General features: G+C 40.5%; 1 protein-coding gene and 1 non-coding gene across 2 annotated transcripts; one reads left to right on the top strand and one right to left on the bottom strand.

The window, feature by feature from the left end:
* Positions 1-866: 866 nt before the first annotated feature.
* On the top strand, positions 867-973 carry LOC141589211 (small nucleolar RNA R71). The gene has a single exon (XR_012520161.1). It is a non-coding gene; the product is annotated as a small nucleolar RNA R71 (small nucleolar RNA).
* Positions 974-10,164: 9,191 nt separating this feature from the next.
* LOC141588427 (uncharacterized) lies at positions 10,165-13,712 on the bottom strand. The gene is made up of 2 exons (XM_074409870.1): positions 13,606-13,712; positions 10,165-11,047 (listed from the first exon to the last, which is right to left on the bottom strand). The coding sequence occupies exons 1-2, from the start codon at positions 13,710-13,712 to the stop codon at positions 10,165-10,167; spliced, it is 990 nt and encodes a 329-aa protein (XP_074265971.1).
* Between the last annotated feature and the right edge of the window lie 8,190 nt (positions 13,713-21,902).

Here is a 21,902-nt window from a genome sequence, read left to right on the forward strand (position 1 = left end):
AAGTGAATGCCACTAACCGTTTCATGTCTTGGGGGATTACTTTGAGGTGGTAATTGCCCCTTTTGTCTTTGTGAGCTTGAAGATGCTAGTTGAGTCAATTGGGTTTCCAACATTTTGGTGTGAGCTAGGATGTTGTTGATGGTGATTTCCTTTGCTTGACTATCCTTTTGCATTTGAGTGAAAAACTCTTGTTGATTCTTTTGCATTTGGAGGACCGCTTTTTGAACATCAAAACCTTGGTCATTTTGTTGATTGTATGGAGTTTGATTTTGGTAACCTTGGTTTTGGTTGTAAAAGGGTCTTTGATTTTGGTTTCTCATGGGAGGTGGGGTGTATGTTGGTTGAGGGTTTTGAACATTTTGGCTTTTGTATGAGAGATTTGGGTGGAATTTGGTGTTTTCATTGTAATAGTTTGAATAAGGGGTACCACTCTTGTATGCTTGGAAAGCATTCACTTATTCATTTGTTCCCCTACATTCACTTTGGTCATGTCCCAAAGTTCCACAATTCTCACATATCCCACTTGGGATTGATGAAGATGCCGTCATGGCATTAACATGATGCTTTGGTGATTTTGAGGCTTCTTCAAGTCTAGCCATAGCTTTTTCAAACTTCAAATTGATGGTATCAATGTGAGCACTAAGTTGAGCACCCAATTGAGTAATGGAGTCCACTTCATGCTTTCCTCCTCTAGTAGGCTTGCGAGGTCTACTATGTTGTGAGTTATGGACCGCCATTTCCTCAATTTTGTTCCAAGTTTGATCGTCATAACTTCGGTGAACATTCTATTTGATCCCATGTTGAGAATGTTTCTTGAGTCTTCATAAAGACCATTCCAAAATTGTTGTATCAAGAACCACTCGCTAAGTCCATGGTGAGGACATGAGCGACAAATTCCTTTGAATCGCTCCCAAGCTTCATACAAAGATTCTTCATCTCTTTGCTTAAAGCCCGTAATTTGAGCTCTTAGCATATTAGTCTTTTCCGGTGGATAAAACTTTTTGTAGAAAGCTAGAGCCAACTTCTTCCAAGAATCAATTCCGAGAGTAGCCTTATCAAGGCCCTTCAACCGTTGTTTCGCGGTGCCAATTAGAGAAAAAGGAAATAAGACCCATCGAATTTGGTCTTAGGTTACACCGGTTTGAGAAATCGCATCACAATAGTCACAAAAAGTCTCCATATGAGAATGAGGGTCTTCACTAGGCATCCCCCCAAATTGGCTTCTTTCGACTAATTGGATAAATGCGGATTTGGCAATAAAATTTCCGGTTAAGTGTTGTGGTGTGGGAGTACCATTGGGTAGGTTCTCCTCGGTGGGTACGGAATGTGATGAAAATTTAGGCATTGTGGGTTGATTTTGTGTTGGATTTTGTGTTGGGTTCTCCTCACCTTCTCTTGCAAAAGGGTTGATGAACTCAATAGTGTTTGGTTGAATATCTACAACCTCACCAATACCTCTCAAAGTTCTCCTAGCAAGTCTTCTATTGGTTGTCAAAGTCCTTTCAATTTCGTGATCAAAGGGTAACATGTTACCTTGTGACTCTAGACATGCAAAATATCAAACAACTCGAAAATAATTAGAACAAACCTTGAGGAGTTTTACTTCCCCAAGGCAACGAAGGACACAACTAATAACAATACAAGAAAATCTAAATCAAGTTAGCACCGTCCCCGGCAACGGCGCCATTTTTGGTCGTGATCCCTCGATGGGGTTTAGTATTCAGTACTTGTCGTTAGGAGCACCTAGACCAAAACACAATTTTATAACTTCACAAACAACTCTACAATTAGTAAATAGGCAAGTAAAGGTCGGATCCCAAGGGACGGGAATTGAGATGAGATTTTCTATTGCAACTAGTGGTGTCTAAGGGTGTCACAATTGGGGTTTGGAGTAGAAGATCACTAAACTAAATAGCAATGAAAGTAAACAAGCAAGATGATTAAAAAGGGATGTAAACAATTGATAAAAGGCACTAGGGTGTCATGGGGTCATAGGGGATTCATGGGAATTGATCATACAAACATATTCTCAAATTATAAGCAAGCAATTATTGTTGTGATGGACCGAGCTGGTTTATATCTTACAATCCTAGGAAAGTTTGGGTCCCGGAGCCGAATCGATTAGATTGTACAACACCTAGAAGTCGACTTAATCTTCCCTACTCAACAATATGCATGGTCTAATGAGACTCGAGTTGGTTTATGTCTTACAAGTCTCATTGAAAAGATAGGTGATGGGTAAAAAATGCAAGGATTCATAGGCTCACATTTCATCAAACATAACATGTGCATAAGTTGAGATCACAACAAGCAAGCAAATAAATTATGAAAACATATTAATTTAAGCATGAATCATTCCCCATGTTGGTTTTCCCTAATTACCCATTAACCCTAGCTAAGGAAACTACTCACTCATTATCATGTTGAACATGCTAGCAAGGTTGTCAATCATACCAACAAAGTGAAACATGATGAATAAATGAAAGTGATTAATAATAATTAAAAAGGGATTAAGAGAATTATACCTACTAATGATTCCAATAATAAAGCAAAGAATAATAGAAGTACTTGATGCTTGATTGGAAGGTTGTCAATCTCCCAATAATAACCCAAATAGTCTTCTATTACCCAAAATAAAGGATGAACAAGAGAGATATAAAAAAAATAAAATTTGTATTAAAACTTGATTAAATGTTGATTACAAGATTAAAGAGAGATTTGATTGATATTAACTACACTAAGGATTTCTAAGAAGAACATGCTCTTCTAATTAGACTAATGGGGTATTTATAGTGGGGATTAGTTACATAAATTGGGGTTTACTAAGAGCTTAAATGACGATTAAGTCCTTGAGGAATCGCCGGTCTCTAGGGAGACTCCGGTCTCTTTTTCGCCGGTCTTAGAAAAAGATGCGCATCCTTCCTTGAAACTTGTAGAAGACGAAAAGACTGTATGGGAATCCGGGCGTCTTAGGCACGGGACGGGCGGATTTGGGTGTTTCTGAACGGGCGTCCAGAGGGGGAAGACGGGCGGATTTGGGAGGTTTTGGCCGAGCGTCTTGTGGAGGAAGATACTCGGATTGTGGGTGATGGACGGGCGTCTTCAGGGCAATCCGCACGGATTGTCAAACAGCTTCATTCCTTCTTCTTTTCTTCCTTTTTCTTCATAGAATCCTTGAGGATTTCCTCGGGGATGCAAGGTTCTTTTCTCATCATTGCCCATCTACTATAGTATGTACAAAGGCCTTCTAATCTTGTCTCTTCTTGATGCTTGGTCATTGAATTCAATCAATTTAGCTTCATTTTGCCATGAAAATGCAAGGTTTGCACTCCTTTCCTAAGGACACAAAACATCAAAGAATATGCAAAACAAAGAACTAAAGACAATAAATGACCCAAATATGCACTAAAAAGCATGGGAACAAGGCTAATTCGGGGACTAAACGTGCTTAAATTATGGTCACATCAGACGCGTATGGGATAACTGGGACGAGTCATCATGTGGCAGTTAGTAGTCTTCCGCTGTGTCAGACGATGTTTTGTAGTTTTGATAGTTTTATCAGTAAACCGTTTTGAGTACTTTATATTTCAGTTTAACAGTTTTGGAGTTGATATGTAATCACTTTAAACCGTATTTACTTTTAAGTATGTTTCATTATTGTCTTATGATTATCATTGCCTCAGGTAACTGAGATGGTGACGTTTCCATACCTTAAGTGGTCCTGGTAAGGCACTTAGAGTATGAGGGTGTCACAAAGTGGTATCAGAGCGACGATCCTGTAACCTGTAACCAATGAACCTAATGAACATATGGAGTCAAAATAAAATGAACCTGGGGTAGAAGTTGTAGGAGCTAATGCAAAGGCTTGGGAGACATCCTAAAGTCGCGAACTCGCCCTACAATTTTGAACCGGTCACATGGGGTACGTGTCGGGATCGTTGTGTGTTATTCTCTTGTTTGCATATCTATATAATAACATGTGGTGTGAATTGGTGGATCCATGTATGTGGAGGATAGGAGGTATGGAGTAGAAGAGGATGATTATGTGATTTTTATGTTGGTTGATTGAAGGCATGATATTTGATTTATAATGTGGATGTTAGAAATACAGAAGTACGGTTGTTTGTTTGAGTACATAAAGAGTTGCGTATATATATATATATATGTTGTTGTTGTCGTTTTGCTAGTAGTATAGAATGTGGGAAAGTAAGATTAACATGCGGGTAGTGTATATGAGTCTGCATGACTCGATCGAGTGGGGGGGGGGGGCACTCGATCGAGTAGGTGAGAGGCTCGATCGAGATGGTAGTTTTGCGTTTTCTGGGCAGAAGCAAGTTTTTGGGCGCTCGATCGAGTAGGTGGTGGCACTCGATCGAGTGGGGCCTGCTCGATCGAGTGGGTTATAGGCTCGATCGAGTATGTTTTAGAAAAGTTTCTGATAAGGTTCTGGAGTCGAGGCACTCGATCGAGAAGGAGAGGCAACTCGATCGAGTGACCTCAACTCGATCGAGTGGGTTGAGGGGCTCGATCGAGTAGGTTCTATACAGGTCGTATGCGTGTTTTGAGATGTGGGATGAGTGTTTATGTTTACCTTTCTCTTATATAGTTTCAAGATACCGCTAAAGAAAAACGCTTTGTATGCCAGGGCAGAGAGTATGACCGTGGATGATATAGTAAAGATGTTGGAGCAACAGGATGCTCTCACTGATGCTTTGAAAAGAGTGGGAAAGTATAAGGATGTTGATCACTCCAAGATCAGCATCCATATAGCTAGGTTCAACCCTAAGGAGTATGAGGGGACAGGGGTACCAATTCTGCTGGATAATTGGCATAGGGAGATGGAGAATATTCTTGAGTTAGTCCATTGCCCGGAAGAGTTGAAAGTGGAACAAGCTGCGTTCTACTTGAGGGAAGCGTCCGGTGAGTGGTGGGATAAGGTTAAGGTGAGTGCTCGGGAGTTGTATATGAAGTAGGGGCTACCTGCGATACCCTGGGATGAGTTCAGGAAAGCGATGAAGCGTGAGTTTGTGCCACAGCATGTGCGTAGTAAGTTGAGGGAAGAGTGTGATGATTTTAAGATAACATCCGAGATGACGGTGGATGAGTACTACCGCAATTTTAATGAGAAATACAGGTATGCTGAGGACGTGGGGCTGAGTAAAGAGAACTTGGCATTGAGGTTTGAGAAGGGGTTGACCCCCAAGATCACGGAGAAGTTACCGGTGGGAGTCCTGACCGATGTGAAGGAGGTCTATGAGCGTGCTGGGAGAGCTGAGAGGTTGGTTGAGATGACCAAGGAGAGAGGTGGTGAGAAGAGGAAAGCTGAGAGCGAAGATGGTGGTCAGTCCAGCAATAAGAGGGGTGGCCATAACCAGGTAAGAGCATATTCATTGGGCTCGGGGTTTAGTGCTGGGGCTTCTTACGGGCGTGGTCGTGGTAGTGGTGGTAGTAGTTGGGATATGGCCTGTTATAACTGTGGCGGTGTGGTCCACAAGAGACATGAGTGCACCAGTGTGGTGAGTGGGGGTTTTCAGAGACTGTCGCAGGGATGTTTCTCATAGGGTCCTGCGCAGAGTTATGCTAGTAACAGACCAGCTAGGTCGTGGGGGTAACAGGGGTGGTCAGAGTAACAACGGTGGGGCTAACCGCAATGGCGGTAATTCATATCGGAGACCGGCGACGAACAACAACCACAACAACAACCAGGTGTCGGATGCTAAGCCGACTACCTCAGCTAGTACTGTCCAGGGAGGTGGGCAGAAGACCATTGGAAATATGTTTATGATGGAGAAGAAGGCAACTGAGGATGATGCTCATGTTATCACCGGTACATTTCTTGTTAATGGAGTTTTTACCTTTGTTTTGTTTGATTCGGGAGCATCACAGTCGTTTTTATCGTCGAGTCATGTTAAACGGTTGGGTTTAAGTGAGTATGAGTTTGTAAGAGAGGAAGTTTTTATAGCTTCGGGGGAGTCTGTATCTTGTAGGCGGTTGTATAGAGATGTTTCTATGTTAGATGGACAAGTTGATCTACCTGTAGACTTGTTAGAGTTCCCTTTAGATGGTTTTGAGATGATAGTCGGGATGGATTTGTTGGGAAAGTACAAAGCTAAGATAGATTGCCATCAAAAGATGGTTTCTTTGAGAGGTCCTAAAGGGATTTGTGTGTATTATCGTGGGTTTGTTGTCAAACCCAAAGTTAAGTCGATTGCAGCAATGACCTTGAAGTCTTACCTGAGGAAGGGGTGTCCGTTGATCCTGTGTTATGTGAGAGATCACCGTCTGGAGAGTCCGACAGTTGAGCAGATACCAGTGGTGGGAGAGTTTTCAGATATCTTTCCAGAAGAGATACCGGGGTTACCACCGAAGAGGGAGATAGATTTCAGCGTGGAGTTGAAATCGGGGACGGCGCCAATCTCTAAGGCACCGTACCGTATGGGTCCTAAGGAACTAGAGGAGATGAAGAAACAATTGGATGATCTGATTGAGAAGGGGTATATTAGACCTAGTGTATCACCGTGGGGAGCACCAGTCCTGTTTGTAAAGAAGAAAGATGGGAGCTTGAGGTTATGCATAGATTATAGGGAGCTGAATAGAGTGACAGTAAAGAACAAGTATCCTTTGCCGAGGATAGATGATTTGTTTGATCAGTTGAACGGTGCAGCAGTCTTTTCCAAGATTGATTTGAGGTCGGGTTACCATCAGGTGAAGATTAGGGAAGAGGACATACCGAAGACAGCTTTTACATCGAGGTATGGTCATTATGAGTATGTTGTGATGCCGTTTGGGTTGTCTAACGCGCATGCAGTGTTCATGGATTTGATGAACCGGATCTTCAGTCAGTTTTTGGACCGGTTTGTAGTGGTCTTTATAGATGATATCTTAGGCTTTTCTAAGACTAAAGAGGAACATGAGGAGCATTTGAGGATAGTGTTGCAGACATTGAGAGAGAACCAGTTATATACAAAGTTGTTCAAGTGTGAGTTCTGGTTAGAGGAGGTTGCTTTTCTGGGGCATGTGATTTCAAAGAAAGGGGTAGCTGTGGATCCTCCAAAGATTGAAGCAGTTACCAAGTGGGAAGCACCAAAGAATATGGCAGAGATCAGGAGTTTCTTGGGTTTAGCAGGGTATTATCGACGGTTCGTTAAGGATTTCTCCAAGATAGCTAGACCTATGACAGCTTTGATGAGGAAAGAGAACAGGTTTCGTTAGGATGAAAGTTGTGAGACGGCGTTCCAAACCTTAAATGAGCGTTTGACCACAACTCCAATCTTAGCATTGCCTGAGGGGAGTGAGAACTTTGAGGTGTATACAGATGCTTCAAAGAACGGGTTGGGTTGTGTGTTGATGCAGAATGGGAAAGTGATCGCCTATGCTTCTAGGCAATTGAAGCCTTATGAGGAGAATTATCCGACGCATGATCTGGAGTTGGGTGCAGTTGTGTTTGCTCTTAAGATTTGGAGGCATTATCTACATGGGGCGACCTTTAAGGTGTTTTCAGATCACAAGAGTCTCAAGTACATCTTCACTCAAAAGGAGTTGAACATGAGACAGATGAGGTGGATGGAGTTGATTGGGGATTATGACATGGATATTATATACCATGAAGGGAAAGCTAATGTGGTGGCAGATGCTTTGAGCAGGAAGAGCGTGCATTCTCTTTACACGGATGTGTCTTTGATGAGATTGAGAGATGAGGTGGGGAAGTTTGGGATACATATGATCCAGAAAGGGGATGCCATAGGAGATTTGACAGTGGAGCCAGACCTTTATGATGATATTCGCAGTAAACAGGCGTTGGATCCCAAGATTGAGGAGTGGAGAGCTGGAGTAGAGAAAGGGACAGTGTCTAGATTCTCTATTCATACAGATGGTAGTGTGAGATTCGATGGGAGGTGGTGTGTTCCTAGTGATAAGGAGTTGAAAAAGATAATCATGACAGAGGCTCATTTCACACCATACTCAGTACATCCAGGTGGTGACAAGTTATATAAAGATTTAAAGAAGGCCTTCTGGTGGCCGGGGATGAAGAAGGAAACATCTGAGTTCGTGGCTCGTTATTTGACGTGTCAGAGAGTGAAAGGGAGCAGCGAAAACCATAAGGTAAGATTCAGTCTCTTGAGGTACCTGAGTGGAAGTGGGAGTCCATTTCTATGGATTTTATTATGGGTTTACCGAAGAGTCAACAGGGCAATAACATGATATGGGTTATAGTGGATCGTCTGACCAAGTCAGCTCATTTTGTGCCAATGAAAGATACTTGGTCTAAGATACAGTTAGATATGGCTTATCGTAAAAACGTGGTTCGATTGCATGGGGTGCCTAAGGATATAGTGTCTGATAGAGATTCAAGGTTCATCTCACAGTTTTGGAAAGAGTTGCAGGAGTCTTTGGGAATTACCTTAAAAATGAGTACAACATTTCATCCTGTGATAGATGGCCAGACGGAGAGGACCATCAAGACTTTAGAGGGCATGTTGCGAGCTTGTGTTATGGATTTTGGTGGTAGCTTGGAGCAGAGGTTGGATTTGATTGAGTTTTCCTACAACAACAGCTATCACACCAGTATTGGCATGACACCATTTGAGGCTTTGTATGGGATAAGGTGTAGGAGTCCGATTAGTTGGGACGATAGTGCTGAGGCAGTGGTTTTAGGACCAGACATGGTACATGAGATGGTGGAACAGATTAAGCTGATCAGACAGAGGATGACAGCGGCCCAGGATCGACAAAAGAGTTATGCAGATATGCATCGCCGGGATATAGAGTTTCAGGTTGGGGACAAGATTCTTTTGAAAGTGTCTCCTATGCGTGGGGTCATGAGATTTAGTAATAAAGGAAACCTGGGCCAGAAGTTTATAGGACCATATGAGATCTTGGATCGTGTGGGTGAGGTTGCTTATCGGTTAGCTTTACCGTCTGCTTTAGATATAGTGCATAATGTGTTTCATGTGTCTCAGCTGCGGAAGGATGTTAGTGATCTATCACATGTGTTAGACGTTGAGAACATCGAGCTGGATGAGTCCTCGTCTGATCTTGAGGTACCAAAACAGATTCTTGATCGAAAGGTTAGGAAAACTAGACATGGTGAGATAGTGTTGCTTAAGGTTCTTTGGTCTAACCATGAGGTTGAGGAGGCTACATGGGAGGCGAAAGAGGCTATGAGGGATCGGTATCCGTCTCTTTTTTATCAGGTATGTATGGTTACGGGGACGTAACCTTGTTTCTTTTAGGGGGATAGGAGATGGTCGCATAGAGTTTTTGCATGTCCTCATAGAGTTGTGTATGTCTTATGTTGATTTTGGTACAGTTAGTAGTTGTCTTGAGTCGGATTGAGTTGTTTTTGAGGTGTGATAGGAAGTTTGATGTTGAGTTTTGTTTATGTTGTTGTGGGGGGGAGGTGTTAGTATGTTTGGTTTTGTTTGTGGTTTGAACTTCGGGGACGAAGTTATTTTTAAGGAGTGGAGACTGTAATACTACGGTTTTATGTGTCTTGGGGTACTCTATCGGGTGGGGTTTACTCTCTCGAGTAAGTATGGTTTTACGCAAAACAGTAGACTGCCTGTAGGGTACTCGATCGAGTAAGCTTGGCACTCGATCGAGTAAGGGTCACTCGATCGAGTAAGTGACTTACTCGATCGAGTAAGTCGTTTTACGAGTGATTTTTGACGGGTTTTGTTAATAATGCGGGAATGATATATAGGGCTTTAGTCACTTTTACTAAAACACTTTTCATAACCTAAATCACAAAAAGAGAAGATTAAAGTTACGTTGCTTCATCCTCATCGCATTATTAGTAAATCCCGGAGCTAGGATTGTCGGTTTTCGTCGTTCTTTACATCCTTGTGATCCTTGTGTCGAGGGTAAGCTTTACATATGATTTTTATATCATTTGGTTAATGTTGGTTAAACATTAATTGGGTGATTTGGGGGTTTTGGTGGTTTATATGATTATGGTAGTAATAATATGTATGTATGTATAGGAGGAGGGTTCGTTGAGGAGAAATTCTTTTTTTTTTTTTTTTTTGCTAAAATGTAAGCTTCCATTAATAACGGTAATTACAATAGGTTTTTAATACCATACATGATTTGTGCTAATATCAACTAAGATGCACCTTACATAACCAGATTCTATCCTTAGGGCTAACTACTCGAGGCTTACACTCATTGACTGCATACAATCATCCTTCTAATCCGTTGAATTACCAGATCAGGTTTGGTAACACTACCTTCCAGGCGAGCACTATTTATTTGTATCCAGACCATGTACCAGCACGCCAAAACAGCAACAGTACACATCTTCTTACGAATCGAACTCCATCTCTTCCTATTAATAACTTGCAGAACATTCCTCTCTGCTATATCAGAACTCAGCCAGGTACCAGTACCTTGTAACAGACTCTTGCTGAAATGACATTCCTCAAACAAATGCTGATGTGTTTCAGAGGCAGACTGACATAGACAGCATAAATCATCTTGTGAAATCTGAAGCCTAGCCAGTTTATCCTTCAGCTGAAGTGCCCTATTTGAGATTAGCCAGGCAACAAAAGAGTGCTTAGGTAAAGCCATAGTGCACCAGACAGCCTTGTGCCAATCAACCTGAATTCTCTTGTCTCTTAACCAATCATAGCAGCTCTTAACAATATACCCTCTTGATCCTATAGTCCATTGTCCATCAACAAAGCCCTCTTTAATCAGATCCTTGACATGGCACACTTTCCTCCAGCGCCAACTAGTATCTGCAGGAGGACTATAATCAAACCAACTAACTCCTTTTAAGTACACATGATGAACCCATTGTACCCATAGCTTATCAGGATGTGCTGCTATCCACCATACAAGTTTTCCAATATAAGCCTTGTTCCAGAAATGACTTTGCTTAATTCCTAGTCCACCCTCAGACAAAGGCACACAAACCTTTGCCCAACTCAGCAGAGGAATTCTGGTATATTCTGACCTACCTTCCCATAAAAAGGACCTACAAATAGCATCCACCTTAGTCATCACACCTTTAGGTAGGACAAACATTGAGGCCCAATATGTATACCTAGAAGTTAAGACAACATTAACGTTGAGGAGAAATTCTGATTTAGCTGCTTGATCGTCTGATTCTGTGATTGCTTTCCAGGTAGGGTTTCCCTACTCAGTATTAGTTACATAATGTGCGGTGATAGTTGTTATGATTAAAGATTAATTGTATTGTTAAGTTGTTAGACGGTTGTTGTTTTCATACTATTGATTGGTTTGTATCTGTCTGTGATCTTCGGGGAGCGTCCTTGGCTAAGTGGAGTCACTTGCGGGAGTGGCTTCACGCCCTTGGTTCGCCCTCTGTGGAACCTACCACAGGAGGGGATGTGCACATTAAGGAAACTTGGGTTTATCGCTCAGTGATGATGAGCGGGGATTTGGTGGGTACGGCTGCGGTTCCCCACTGACGGTGTGGAGTACTTGTTGCAATGGGTACTCTGGTAGGACTATACACTTTAGTGTGTAGTCAGTTGTGTGGAGATTGGCTATGGAGAATGTAAGATTGCTGTGTTGTTGAGCTGTTTATGTACTTGTTTCGTTGTGTCTTGGTTGTGCATAATTAGTACTGACCCCGTTTAAATGTTTTAAAAACTGTGGTGATCCATTCAGGGGTGGTGAGCAATTATTGAGCAGGTATGATATGACGCGTATGGGATAGCTGGGATGAGTCATCACGTGGCAGTTAGAAGTCTTCCGCTGTGTCAGACGATGTTTTGTAGTTTTGATAGTTTTATCAGTAGAACGTTTTGAGTACTTTGTATTTCAATTTAATAGTTTTGGAGTTGACATGTAATCACTTTAAACCGTATTTACTTTTAAGTATGTTTCATTATTGTCTTATGATTATCATTTCCTCGGGTAACCGAGATGGTGATGTTTCCATACCTAAAGTAGTCCTGATAAGGCACTTGGAGTATGGGGGTGTCACAGCCCCAGTTGTCGGTAGAGGATATTCCTGGTCAACAAACAAAAGTCTAGTCATGTAACATCCTAATTTGACAGATTAAGTAGCCACCAGTCACCATGAACCATCAACAATACTAATTTAATTTATTTGATAAATAAAAATCGACAGACCCTAATTTCATTTTTAACAAACAAATAAAATTTGATTGATTAATTAAAACTCAACAAATAATATTAATAATTGATAAACAAGTAAATTAAGTTATTAATTGGTAAATTATACTCCATATTTTAAGTTTTAAGTGAGCAATTAAATTAAATTTTAGGGAAAATATTGATTTAAGAGTTTTTTTGGGTCAGTTTTGGGTGAAAAGGGTACAAAATAGAACGTTTATGAGATAGTGTATGTGAAAAAGTACAGTATTAATTATATTAATATGAATATTATTGATTTTTAAAATAATATTCATTATAATAACAATAATGAGGATGATTAATTAATAATAAACTAATGATAATAATAATTATAATAATAATAGTAGTAGTAGTAGTAGTAGTAATAATAATAATAATAATAATAATAATAATAATAATAATAATAATAATAATATGCAGGCCTGGTACTTGGATGATAACACCATTGTTGGGGACACTTTGGAGGTGGGGAGGGTTCTGGATTTGATTATGGCGGATGGCCCTCGTTTTGGATTGCATCTCAATGTCCCCAAGACTGAGGTCTTTTGGCCTGTTGAGGATCCTCAGAGTCGGCTTCCCAGGTTTTTCCCCTTCTATTGCTCGACCCTTGCGTAGTGTCTCTGTTTTGGGTGGACCTGTCAGTACTTGTCCTATTGGCAGTGAGATTGTGGCGAAGAGAGTGACTAAGACCATTGAGCTTATGGTCTTGGTCGCGAGGATTGAGGACCCGCAATGTGAGTTGCTTCTACTTAGAGCTTGTACTGGTATTTCTAAGCTCTATTTCTCTCTTCGTACTTGCTCCCCCGTGTTTTTGGTTCGGTCCATCTTCCTTTCGATGCTGCCCTCTGTTCCAGCTTGGAACGTATTGTCACCGCGTCCGGACCTGGTTTTGGGGATTGGCAGTGGCACCTTGCTACACCCTTTTCATCTTGGTGGACTAGGTGTTTATGCAGCGGGAGATGTTTTACACTATGCTTTTCTAGCGTCCCATTTGCAGGCTAAGCTCCTACGACCTTCTGGTATTGTAGATGTTGGTCCTACTTTTGACGATGCCTTGCGGGTGGTTTTTGAGATTACAGGTTCTGCTTTCTTACGTGACCCTAGTGAAATTGCTGCCCCCAAACTTATGAAGAAATTGGCAGACATATATTTCGCGACGGTTGCTGCTGCTTCATAATCTGTTTTCTCTTTGACACTGCGTCATCTTGCGTTGTGGAAGTCTCAGCAGGGTGCCCACTCCTCCGATTGGTTGCGTGTGGTTCCTATCTCTCGGTTAAGCCAATGCTCTTACATAAAGGGTGATGTCTGAACATTTTGTGTCCCTGTATGACTCCCAAAATCCTGCTGAGATACTCAACACAAATCATGAAAAGTAGAGGAGATAAGGGATCCCCTTGTCTCAGGCCTCTTTTCCCATGGAAGAAGCCAAAGATTTCCCCATGTAAAGCTATGGAGTAAGATGGGGTAGTCACGCACTGCATAATAAGAGCAATGGTTTGATCAGGAAAACCTAGGGCAGTTAACATCTCCTGAATAAAATCCCACTCCACTGAGTCATAGGCCTTCTGAAGGTCTAATTTCATCAATAATTTAGGGGATCACGCTCTTCTCTTGTATAACCTGATGAGATCCTGACAAATTAAGATGTTTCCAACTATGTCCCTCCCTTTTATGAATGCACTCTGAGAACCACTAATAATCTCAGGCAGGATATCACTCAACCTATTACAAATTACCTTGGAAAGGCATTTATAGGGGATACAAATCCGAGATCCCCTATATTAGCTGCAATTTGAGTTTGTATGTGTATTAACAAGATTTCACACGGAAGTAAAGTCTTGCCAGGGGTTTATTGTGCAGGGTGATCTAACTCAATTAACAAAGCTTGACTAGTATGACTATTAAACAAAGAATGAAACAATAAAGTGAAATACAAAGATTTGTATGTGGAAAACCTTGAGAATAAGGGAAAAAACTACGGGCACCAAGCTAGGAGGGATTGTTACTATCTTTTAGTGTACCCTGACAGGAAATTTGTATTTCAGGCTAGTATAAGGTATGAATGCTTAGTAGAATTACTTAGAGTGTTTACAATAAAATGAGAGTAAATGCGTGAATAGATGATCCTCCCCTTCCTTTCTGCTCCTTTCTATTTATAGTAGCTCCATTTAGTCTCCAACAGTCTTCCTAATGTCTATTGGAACGTTCCTAGGAAATAGGCCCCGTACCCTATTTACCCAGAGGCAGGTATTTGACTTCCCAAAACCACAGGCACCAAGCTTGGTTGACTGCTCTATCACTATAAAAATAATGCGGGAAACTGACGGAAAAAATAATCCGTTATACGTTTTGAACTAGTGACGGAAAACTGACGGAAAATCCGTCACTACAGCTCTTCTGACGGATTATCCGTCAGGATACGTCAGGATATACAGGCGCGTTAAAAAAATTATAGGCGCCAAAATTTCCTGACGGAAATTCTGTCAGCAAAGGTAATATTCCTGACGGAATTTCCGTCACATGTATCTTTCAAATGACTTAAATGAAAAGCAATAATTGAGAGGAGAATATTGACGGAATTTCCGTCAGGATATTCAACATTATGTTGACTTTCGTGACGGAAATTCAGTCAGGAGTCTCCTCTCAATTATTGCCTCAACGTCAATAATTGACAGAATAGTCCTGACGGAATAACCGTCAGGAACCCGCTTTTTTGAAAACTCCTGACGGAATTTTTGTCAGGAAATTCAACAAAATGTTGACTTTTTTTACGGAAATTCCGTCAGGAGTTTTCTTAAATATCGAGAACTCGCGAATCAGCCCGTCATTCTATCGCTTGTTTTTTTCCCCAAATCAATTTTTTTCCCAAAACGTAACACCAAATCCGACACCACCACCACCACTATTACCATTCTCCTCTCCTTTTGACCACCGCCATCTCCAACCCAGGTTTGTCCTTTCTCTCTTTTTTTCCTTTTCCTTTTCCTTTTTTTTTTCTTGTCTTTATGTTTTTATTTGTATGGGTTGTTGCCGCCGCCGCCGTCCGCCACCGCCACCGTCGACCACCGCCGTCCCCCTCCGCCTTTCTTCTCATCCTTCCTTTTTACTTATTAGTGAAGTTACTTAGGTATTTTTTATTCTCTTTTTAATTAATTATTTTGTTTAATTAGCTTTCCGACCACCGCCATCTCCAACCCAAGATGTTGACTATTGTGACGGAATTTCCGTCACTAATTCTAAATTCCTGACGGTTTTTCCGTCAGAATAGTCAACAAGACGTTGACTTAGACGTAAGCCTAAATGTCCGTTTTGATAGAATAGCCGTCACATATCCGTCACAAGTATCCCTTCTGACGGAAAAACCGTCAAGATATTTTTTTTCTGTGACGAATTGTAGTGACGCGTTTTTCCTGACGGAAAAACCGTCAGGAATGGGAGTTTATGACGGGGAATAGCCGTTTTTGACGGATTTTTTCCGTCAGTTTCCCGTGTTTATTTTGTAGTGTATACTTGTTGTAGTTTTGTTGAATAAGTCCTCCGTGTAAGTAGAAACCTCTTTGTTGTACTTTGGTTGTTGCCTGACTCGTTCTAGTAGAGCCTAATATATGGCAGGTGTGTTATTCCTTCAGATCTGGCCTGATTGGGTGGCCTGATCTATCTTTCCTCTCTGGCTGGCACCTGTCTGTTTATAATATGCTTTGTGCTGAGTTGCTTCCGTTCAGGCCAGACTTGGTGTCTCTTTGCCTGACATTTGTCTGATCAGGCAGGACAAATCTTGGCCCAACAGTATGTATTCAAGATTTTTCAGAGCTAACATAGTACTCCTTTCAATATCACAAAAATGCTCTTTATTATAGCCTCTGAATCCGCTCTTTAATTGCTTGAGTTTGGATACAAGGCAGAACATCTTTGTACCTTGAAATGACATATTCCACCAGCTACTTAAGGTATTAAGATAAACAGAAGCCTTCCCCCACATATTGTAGTATTTGAAAGGCTTCTTATGATGCAATGGCTGATTCCTACTCATCAAAAATGTAAGGACTTTGGTCAAAGTCCCCCTCAGGCAATAAATTAGCATACATTTCCTGCATCTAAGTACTCCAATCCCCATTAATGAATACCTTATCCAGCCTACTATACACCCTAGTAGCAATATCTTGCTTGTTGTTCCAAGTGAACAAAGACCCCAAAGCAGGACTATCAATTAATTCACACTTGGCCACACTGATAAGTACATTTTATATAGACTTTATCTCCTTATTTTGGCTCTAATATACATGTCAATTGCACTAACCTTAGTGATTTTATGACCTAATATTGTATTCTAGTTGTCTTTGCATGTTTTATCGCATTTTATAGGAATTTGAGCTTTTAGAAGCTTATTCCATCACTTGTGCAAGTAACTAGAAGCAAGGCTAAGTAAATAAGAAAACATTGGACCAACCTTGAACTGTTACAAGGATTTGCATGCATAAAGATATGGATTAAAATGAGAATTGTAAAATAAAGTCTTATGCAAAGTCAAGCCCAAGATTTGAAGTCCAACTAAGGTGGAAACTTTGGATGCTTAGTGAAGCTTAGGATGCTAATTGAAGAGCTTAACGTACCGGGTGATTAAACAAGGCATTAAACTTAATTAACATCTTATTTCCACCGTACAATATCACATTTCTTGCATTCTTAAGCACACAAATATTCTCTTAAGTTTTCATAGTTAGTTTACATTTATATGTTATAAACAATTTCCTTCTTAATAGAAGTTCTTATTCAAGTTCCATTTGGTTATTTCATTGTGTTTCAAGTTCAAGCTCTATTCCTTATTCGGTAATTCTAATTCAAACTTTATTTAGTTTACACTTCTATTTTAGTTATTACATACCTTTATCATTAGTATTTAGTTTAATGTATTTTAATTCTATCACATAGTTAATTCTCATATTCCATAATTCACCCTTTAGTCTATATCATTTCTATAATAATGTTTAGCATTTCGTAAATCATACTTTGTAGTTCACATTTCAATATGAGTAGCTAAATCTCCTTAGTCTAGGGATTAGATAAGCCATGCAATAACTAATATTTGTAAAATAATAAATTAGGTTGATATAATATTGTCCAATTTTGTCTATCACATGTTTGTATCGTCACGATTAATCTTCATTTAGTAACCATATTCATCGAATAAGTTTGTTAATTCATTCTATAAGTCGAGAGGCACGGAATCGGATTAGACTAAGCATGTGTAGTAGGACGATCTAGTCATATCGAGAGATCTCTAGGACCCGACCTGTGGTTGACACTAATATCGAGAGGTAGGTATCTTTAGCCTAAATAATTGACAATGTTATTTATTCCGAGTTTAACATGAACATATATATACAATTACTTGTGTGACCCGACTCCCCTAAACTCCTTTAATAATATATTTTACATCGTTTTATTTGCTAGTTAACAAACCAACAAACCAAATTAATCGTTATCGACCTTCATAGAAGTTGTTTTAGCACGAATTCCCCTGAAAGGATCCGGCCTGAAGATTTAATAGTGTAGTTATCTAGTTCTAATATTTAAGGAAAAATGTACAGTGATGAATGAAATAAATTATATAAGAGCAATAATGTTTACGTTTCCTGGATAAGTTGAATGATAATAAAGAAAGTAAGAAGAAAGTATAGTAAGAATAACAAGCTAATTATATATGTTTTTTGTATATTCCTTCGTATCCTTTACAAATGTTCCTCCACTCTATTTATACTCTTTCTATTCTAACGTTACAATTGATTTTACGCTCTCCCTGGTTGTTGAAACCGTCTCCTGATTAATAGAGAATGTGCCCTATTAATCCGGTTGACTTATTCTAACTCAACAACTTCTACTTTTTATCTTCTTGCACGTTGTAGTTTATGGAAATTGCACGTTCTTGTAGTTGGACTTTGTCTTCCGTAAGAATAGAGCATGTGCATAATTGTCTTGTTGATTTGCTGATTATTCATCCTGCTGGAGATTCCCACCAGGCTACTCTACTATTGCTATCAGGCCTCTTGAGCACTTTCTCCCACAAATAATAACCGTAATTGTCCTGGACTCGTTGCCCCAATCACCTAATTAAGTCGAGCTAGATCAAGTCGACCAGCTAAATTGGACCTAACAATTGCCCCTTGACATTTTACCCGTGCTGGATCAGGCCAGGGGTGAGATGTCAATTTACCGGGCTCAAAACTAAAAAAGAATCACAATTACTCAATGACTCTTAGACTTTTAGTGACCGTTAAACACTACAACGGCTAGCAAGATGATGTCACACTGACACTTTTGCAATTTCTAGGGTTTTTGCACCGTTATTTTTCTCTTATAAATACGGTATTGATGGTGAGTTTATTCTTCACCAAAATTCTTCTATTTCTCTCACTATATTCTCTCTGAAATTCTTTCTTATCTTCCCAGAAATTTAGTCTGCTACCTGCAATTCTTCAATAAATCTCATTAATCTTTCACAAAAATATTTATTTAAAGAAACAATAAAGAGTATGGGAGCCAAAAAACATCCTGCTTCTCAGAAGGCTGCAGCTGAACCTGAACCAGCAGATATCCATAAAGAGGAGGTGGTTAAAATTGATCCTCCTGCTCATGCTATAGCGTTGAAATACCAGGATTCTATTTTCTCTGCTCTCCGATCACTTGAATCCTCTTTTCCTGAAGAGAATCTGTTGAAAACGAACTATGATGGGGTTTTAAGGGAGAAAAAATTGATCCCTGATTCAGCTGAGGTTTGGATCCCTGAATCTTATCCGGTCAGAGCTAATTGGGTGTCACCTGGCTGGTTCTGCATCTATGAATGGGCGTTCAAGGCTGGTTGTAAGTTGCCTTTTACTCCTTTGATGATTGATACTATCCGAGCCATGGAAGTATCACCCTTCCAAATTATGCCAATGGTTTGGAAACTTGTCCATTCCATTGAGAATTTATGTGCTAAACATAAACTTACAATTACTGTCAATGACATCAAGGCAGTATATCACCTGAAAAACCCCTCTACTGGTCGTTTTAATTTAAGAATTAAGTCAAAAATGTCTCCATTAATTACTAATCTGGATTCTGGAGACAATAAAGGCTGGGCGAAGACTTACTTATTCATCCGGACTGACACCCTGGGGTCTGGCCTGGATTATCTGAGATATCCTCCTTTGGAGAGTGGTAGGTGTTCTGTATTCTTAATTTGCATTTTATATTGTATGAATTCGAAATATTTAATTTTTACCTGAGTATTTTGGGGGTGTTTGCAGCACCTGACTGGAACTTTGATCCTCTTGATGAGGAATCCGTTTCAAGGATTTAGGCCTTTCTTTATCTTCGCGAGGAAGAAAGGACTTGGCCTGGTAGTCTGAGTAGGGATTTGTTGCCCCGGTACATGAAGCCTAAGCTGAGTGTAGTTAAAGTGCCCAAAGGCAAGCCTAGCTCTACTGCTCTCTCCTGTATGTCTTCTTTATATTTTTGTGTTGACTGCTGTCTTCTTGTTATTTCTTTCCTGCTACTTATTATTAATTTTTTTTATTCAGTATATAGGTCTTCTGCTAGACTGGCTAGCTTCAGTGCAGCCGACTTGAAGGCTGGGGTTGCTAGGATTTCTGAGCAATCTAAGAGTCAAGAGGCTACTGGTAGTGGGAGCGACAAGACTCTTGATATTTTGGTTTCTGGTGTTCAGCCTCATAAGGAGCCGCCCAGGCTTGTGTCCCCAGAGGTTGTCCAACCTTCCAAGAGGAGAAGAGAGGCTACTATCCCTGAGGAAGAAGGGGGAGAAAAGGAGCCTATTCAGGCCCAACCAATAAGAAGCGTCAGGGGGGTGCCTGCCAGTTGGATGATATGGATGCTGCTCGGGCACAGATAAATGATTTTTCTGCCAATGTCAGTGGCCAGCTTTTATCTGATAATGCCCTTGAATCTTCTAATAAGGTTGTGGCTCTCCTGTCTTCTCTTATGGCAAAGACTGTTGCTCTTGCTTCTCAAGCCAAGGAGGTTAGTTATAAAGGGTTTATTACTTTTATTATTATGTATTTTTGTATTGCCTTTTTTCCCTTGGGTTTGGTTAATTGGTTTCCTTTCATCCTTCTATAGGGCTTGGATGCTGGGCTAATTACTGCTTGTCAGCTCAAGGATGCCCGGGCTAGAATCATTGGCTTGGAAGAAAAATTGGACAAGGTTAACCATGATTTGCACACGTCCAGGGGTAATGAGTCAGTACTTCAGTCTCAGCTAGGGTCAGCCAGGGAGGCATCTAGGGCTGCTCAGGTTTGCGAGGTGGCTGCAAAAAATGCTGAGAAAGCAGCTAAGCAAGAGCTCGAAGCTGTAAGGGGAGAGCTTGAATCTGTTAAGAGAGAGTTGGCTACTGAGAAGCAGGCAATGTAGGATCAGCTGAGGAAAAATGAAGATCTTGGTGTTGAGAAGGAGCTGGTGGAGGCACGGCTTGCTGATGCTACTCAGTACTTCTTTGGGAAAGGCCGGGTTGATGCTATGAGGGATCCGGAATCTGACAGGGCTAAGTGGGATCCGGATCGGGAAGAGACAGCCCTGGACACCCAGTATCCTGACTTGGCCAATATGGGTCATGAAGAAGAAGTAGACTCTCCTCCTTCCAAGGAAAAAGAAGATAATCAGGAAATGGTAGAAGGTTGTGGGTCGGTTTCTGATTCGAAACCTGTTTAGACTTGTGTTTTTGTTTTTTTGTTTTGACCCATCTAGGGGGGATGTTCCTGGAATGGATACTTGTTTCTTTTTTTGGGTAATTTTGGGTATGTCGTTTCTGGGGTTGATGTTTTTGGAATGAACATTTTATTTCGATCTTTAAACAATCGATCTTTGATGGTTTTTCTTTGTGTTTTGGATAGTTGGATAAGGCATATTTGTAGTATTGGATGTGTACTGGATCGGGCCAGTTATTTGACTGGATTAGACCAGGTTTCCTTGCACTGGATCTGGCCAGACTTTTGTGTCATGGGTGGGGTTATTGCCTGTCTGGAGGGCTTACGTCCCATGCCTGTCTGGAGGGCTTATAACCCATTTATGATATACAATCCAGGAAAAGTTTTCCCAAGTTTGTATATTTGAACTGAGCTCAGTATTTTAAGGCCTATTTTTACAACTGAAATTTGGATATTTTTTTTATATGAGTAATATGTATGCTAGTGGAGTGGCCCTCAATCTTGAAAATTTGTTTTAAGTAAGGTGTTAATTGAATGCATTATTTTAAACAAATATTGAAGATTCTACTTGGTAGGGGAAAAAAGAGAAACGAGAACATTAACAAGTATTTAGGCACATAATAAGAAGAATCATATAAGACAGTTATTCATATAATGGCAAGTATCATACATTTAGTTGCATATCAGGCCAGGCAAAAAGAGATAAGGTAAAGATTTTACCTGGGCTGGGGGATATATTTTATATGTGAAATAGTTTTAAATGTGCAACATTCCAAGCTCTGGGGATCATTTTGCCATCCAGGGTCTGTAGCCTGTAAGCGCCCTGACCGACTATTGAGTCGATCAGGTAGGGACTTTCCCAGGTTGGGGCCAATTTGCCTGCGTTTTTCTCCTTTGTATTTTGAAAAACTTTTCTGAGGATGAGGTCTCCTATCCTGAATATTTTGGCTTTAACAGTCTTGTTGTAGCTTTTGTCCACTGTTTGCTGATAGGCTGCCATTCTAATGTTGGCTGCATCTCTCAGTTCTTCTGTTAAGTCCAGGCTATCCTCCATCAGAGGTTTATTGCTTGTTA

The sequence above is a fragment of the Silene latifolia genome, chromosome 6, assembly GCF_048544455.1.
Source record: "Silene latifolia isolate original U9 population chromosome 6, ASM4854445v1, whole genome shotgun sequence".
Taxonomy (NCBI): domain Eukaryota; kingdom Viridiplantae; phylum Streptophyta; class Magnoliopsida; order Caryophyllales; family Caryophyllaceae; genus Silene; species Silene latifolia.

What these genes read in the sequence shown, in the direction of transcription:
- LOC141588427 (XM_074409870.1), bottom strand. Translation starts at nt 13,712, where the DNA reads ATGAAATTAGACCTTCAGAAGGCCTATGACTCAGTGGAGTGGGATTTT. An exon ending in ACCATTGCTCTTATTATGCA is followed by an intron (nt 11,048 to 13,605) that starts GTGCGTGACTAC and finishes CTTAACTTCTAG; the next exon opens with GTATACATATTGGGCCTCAA.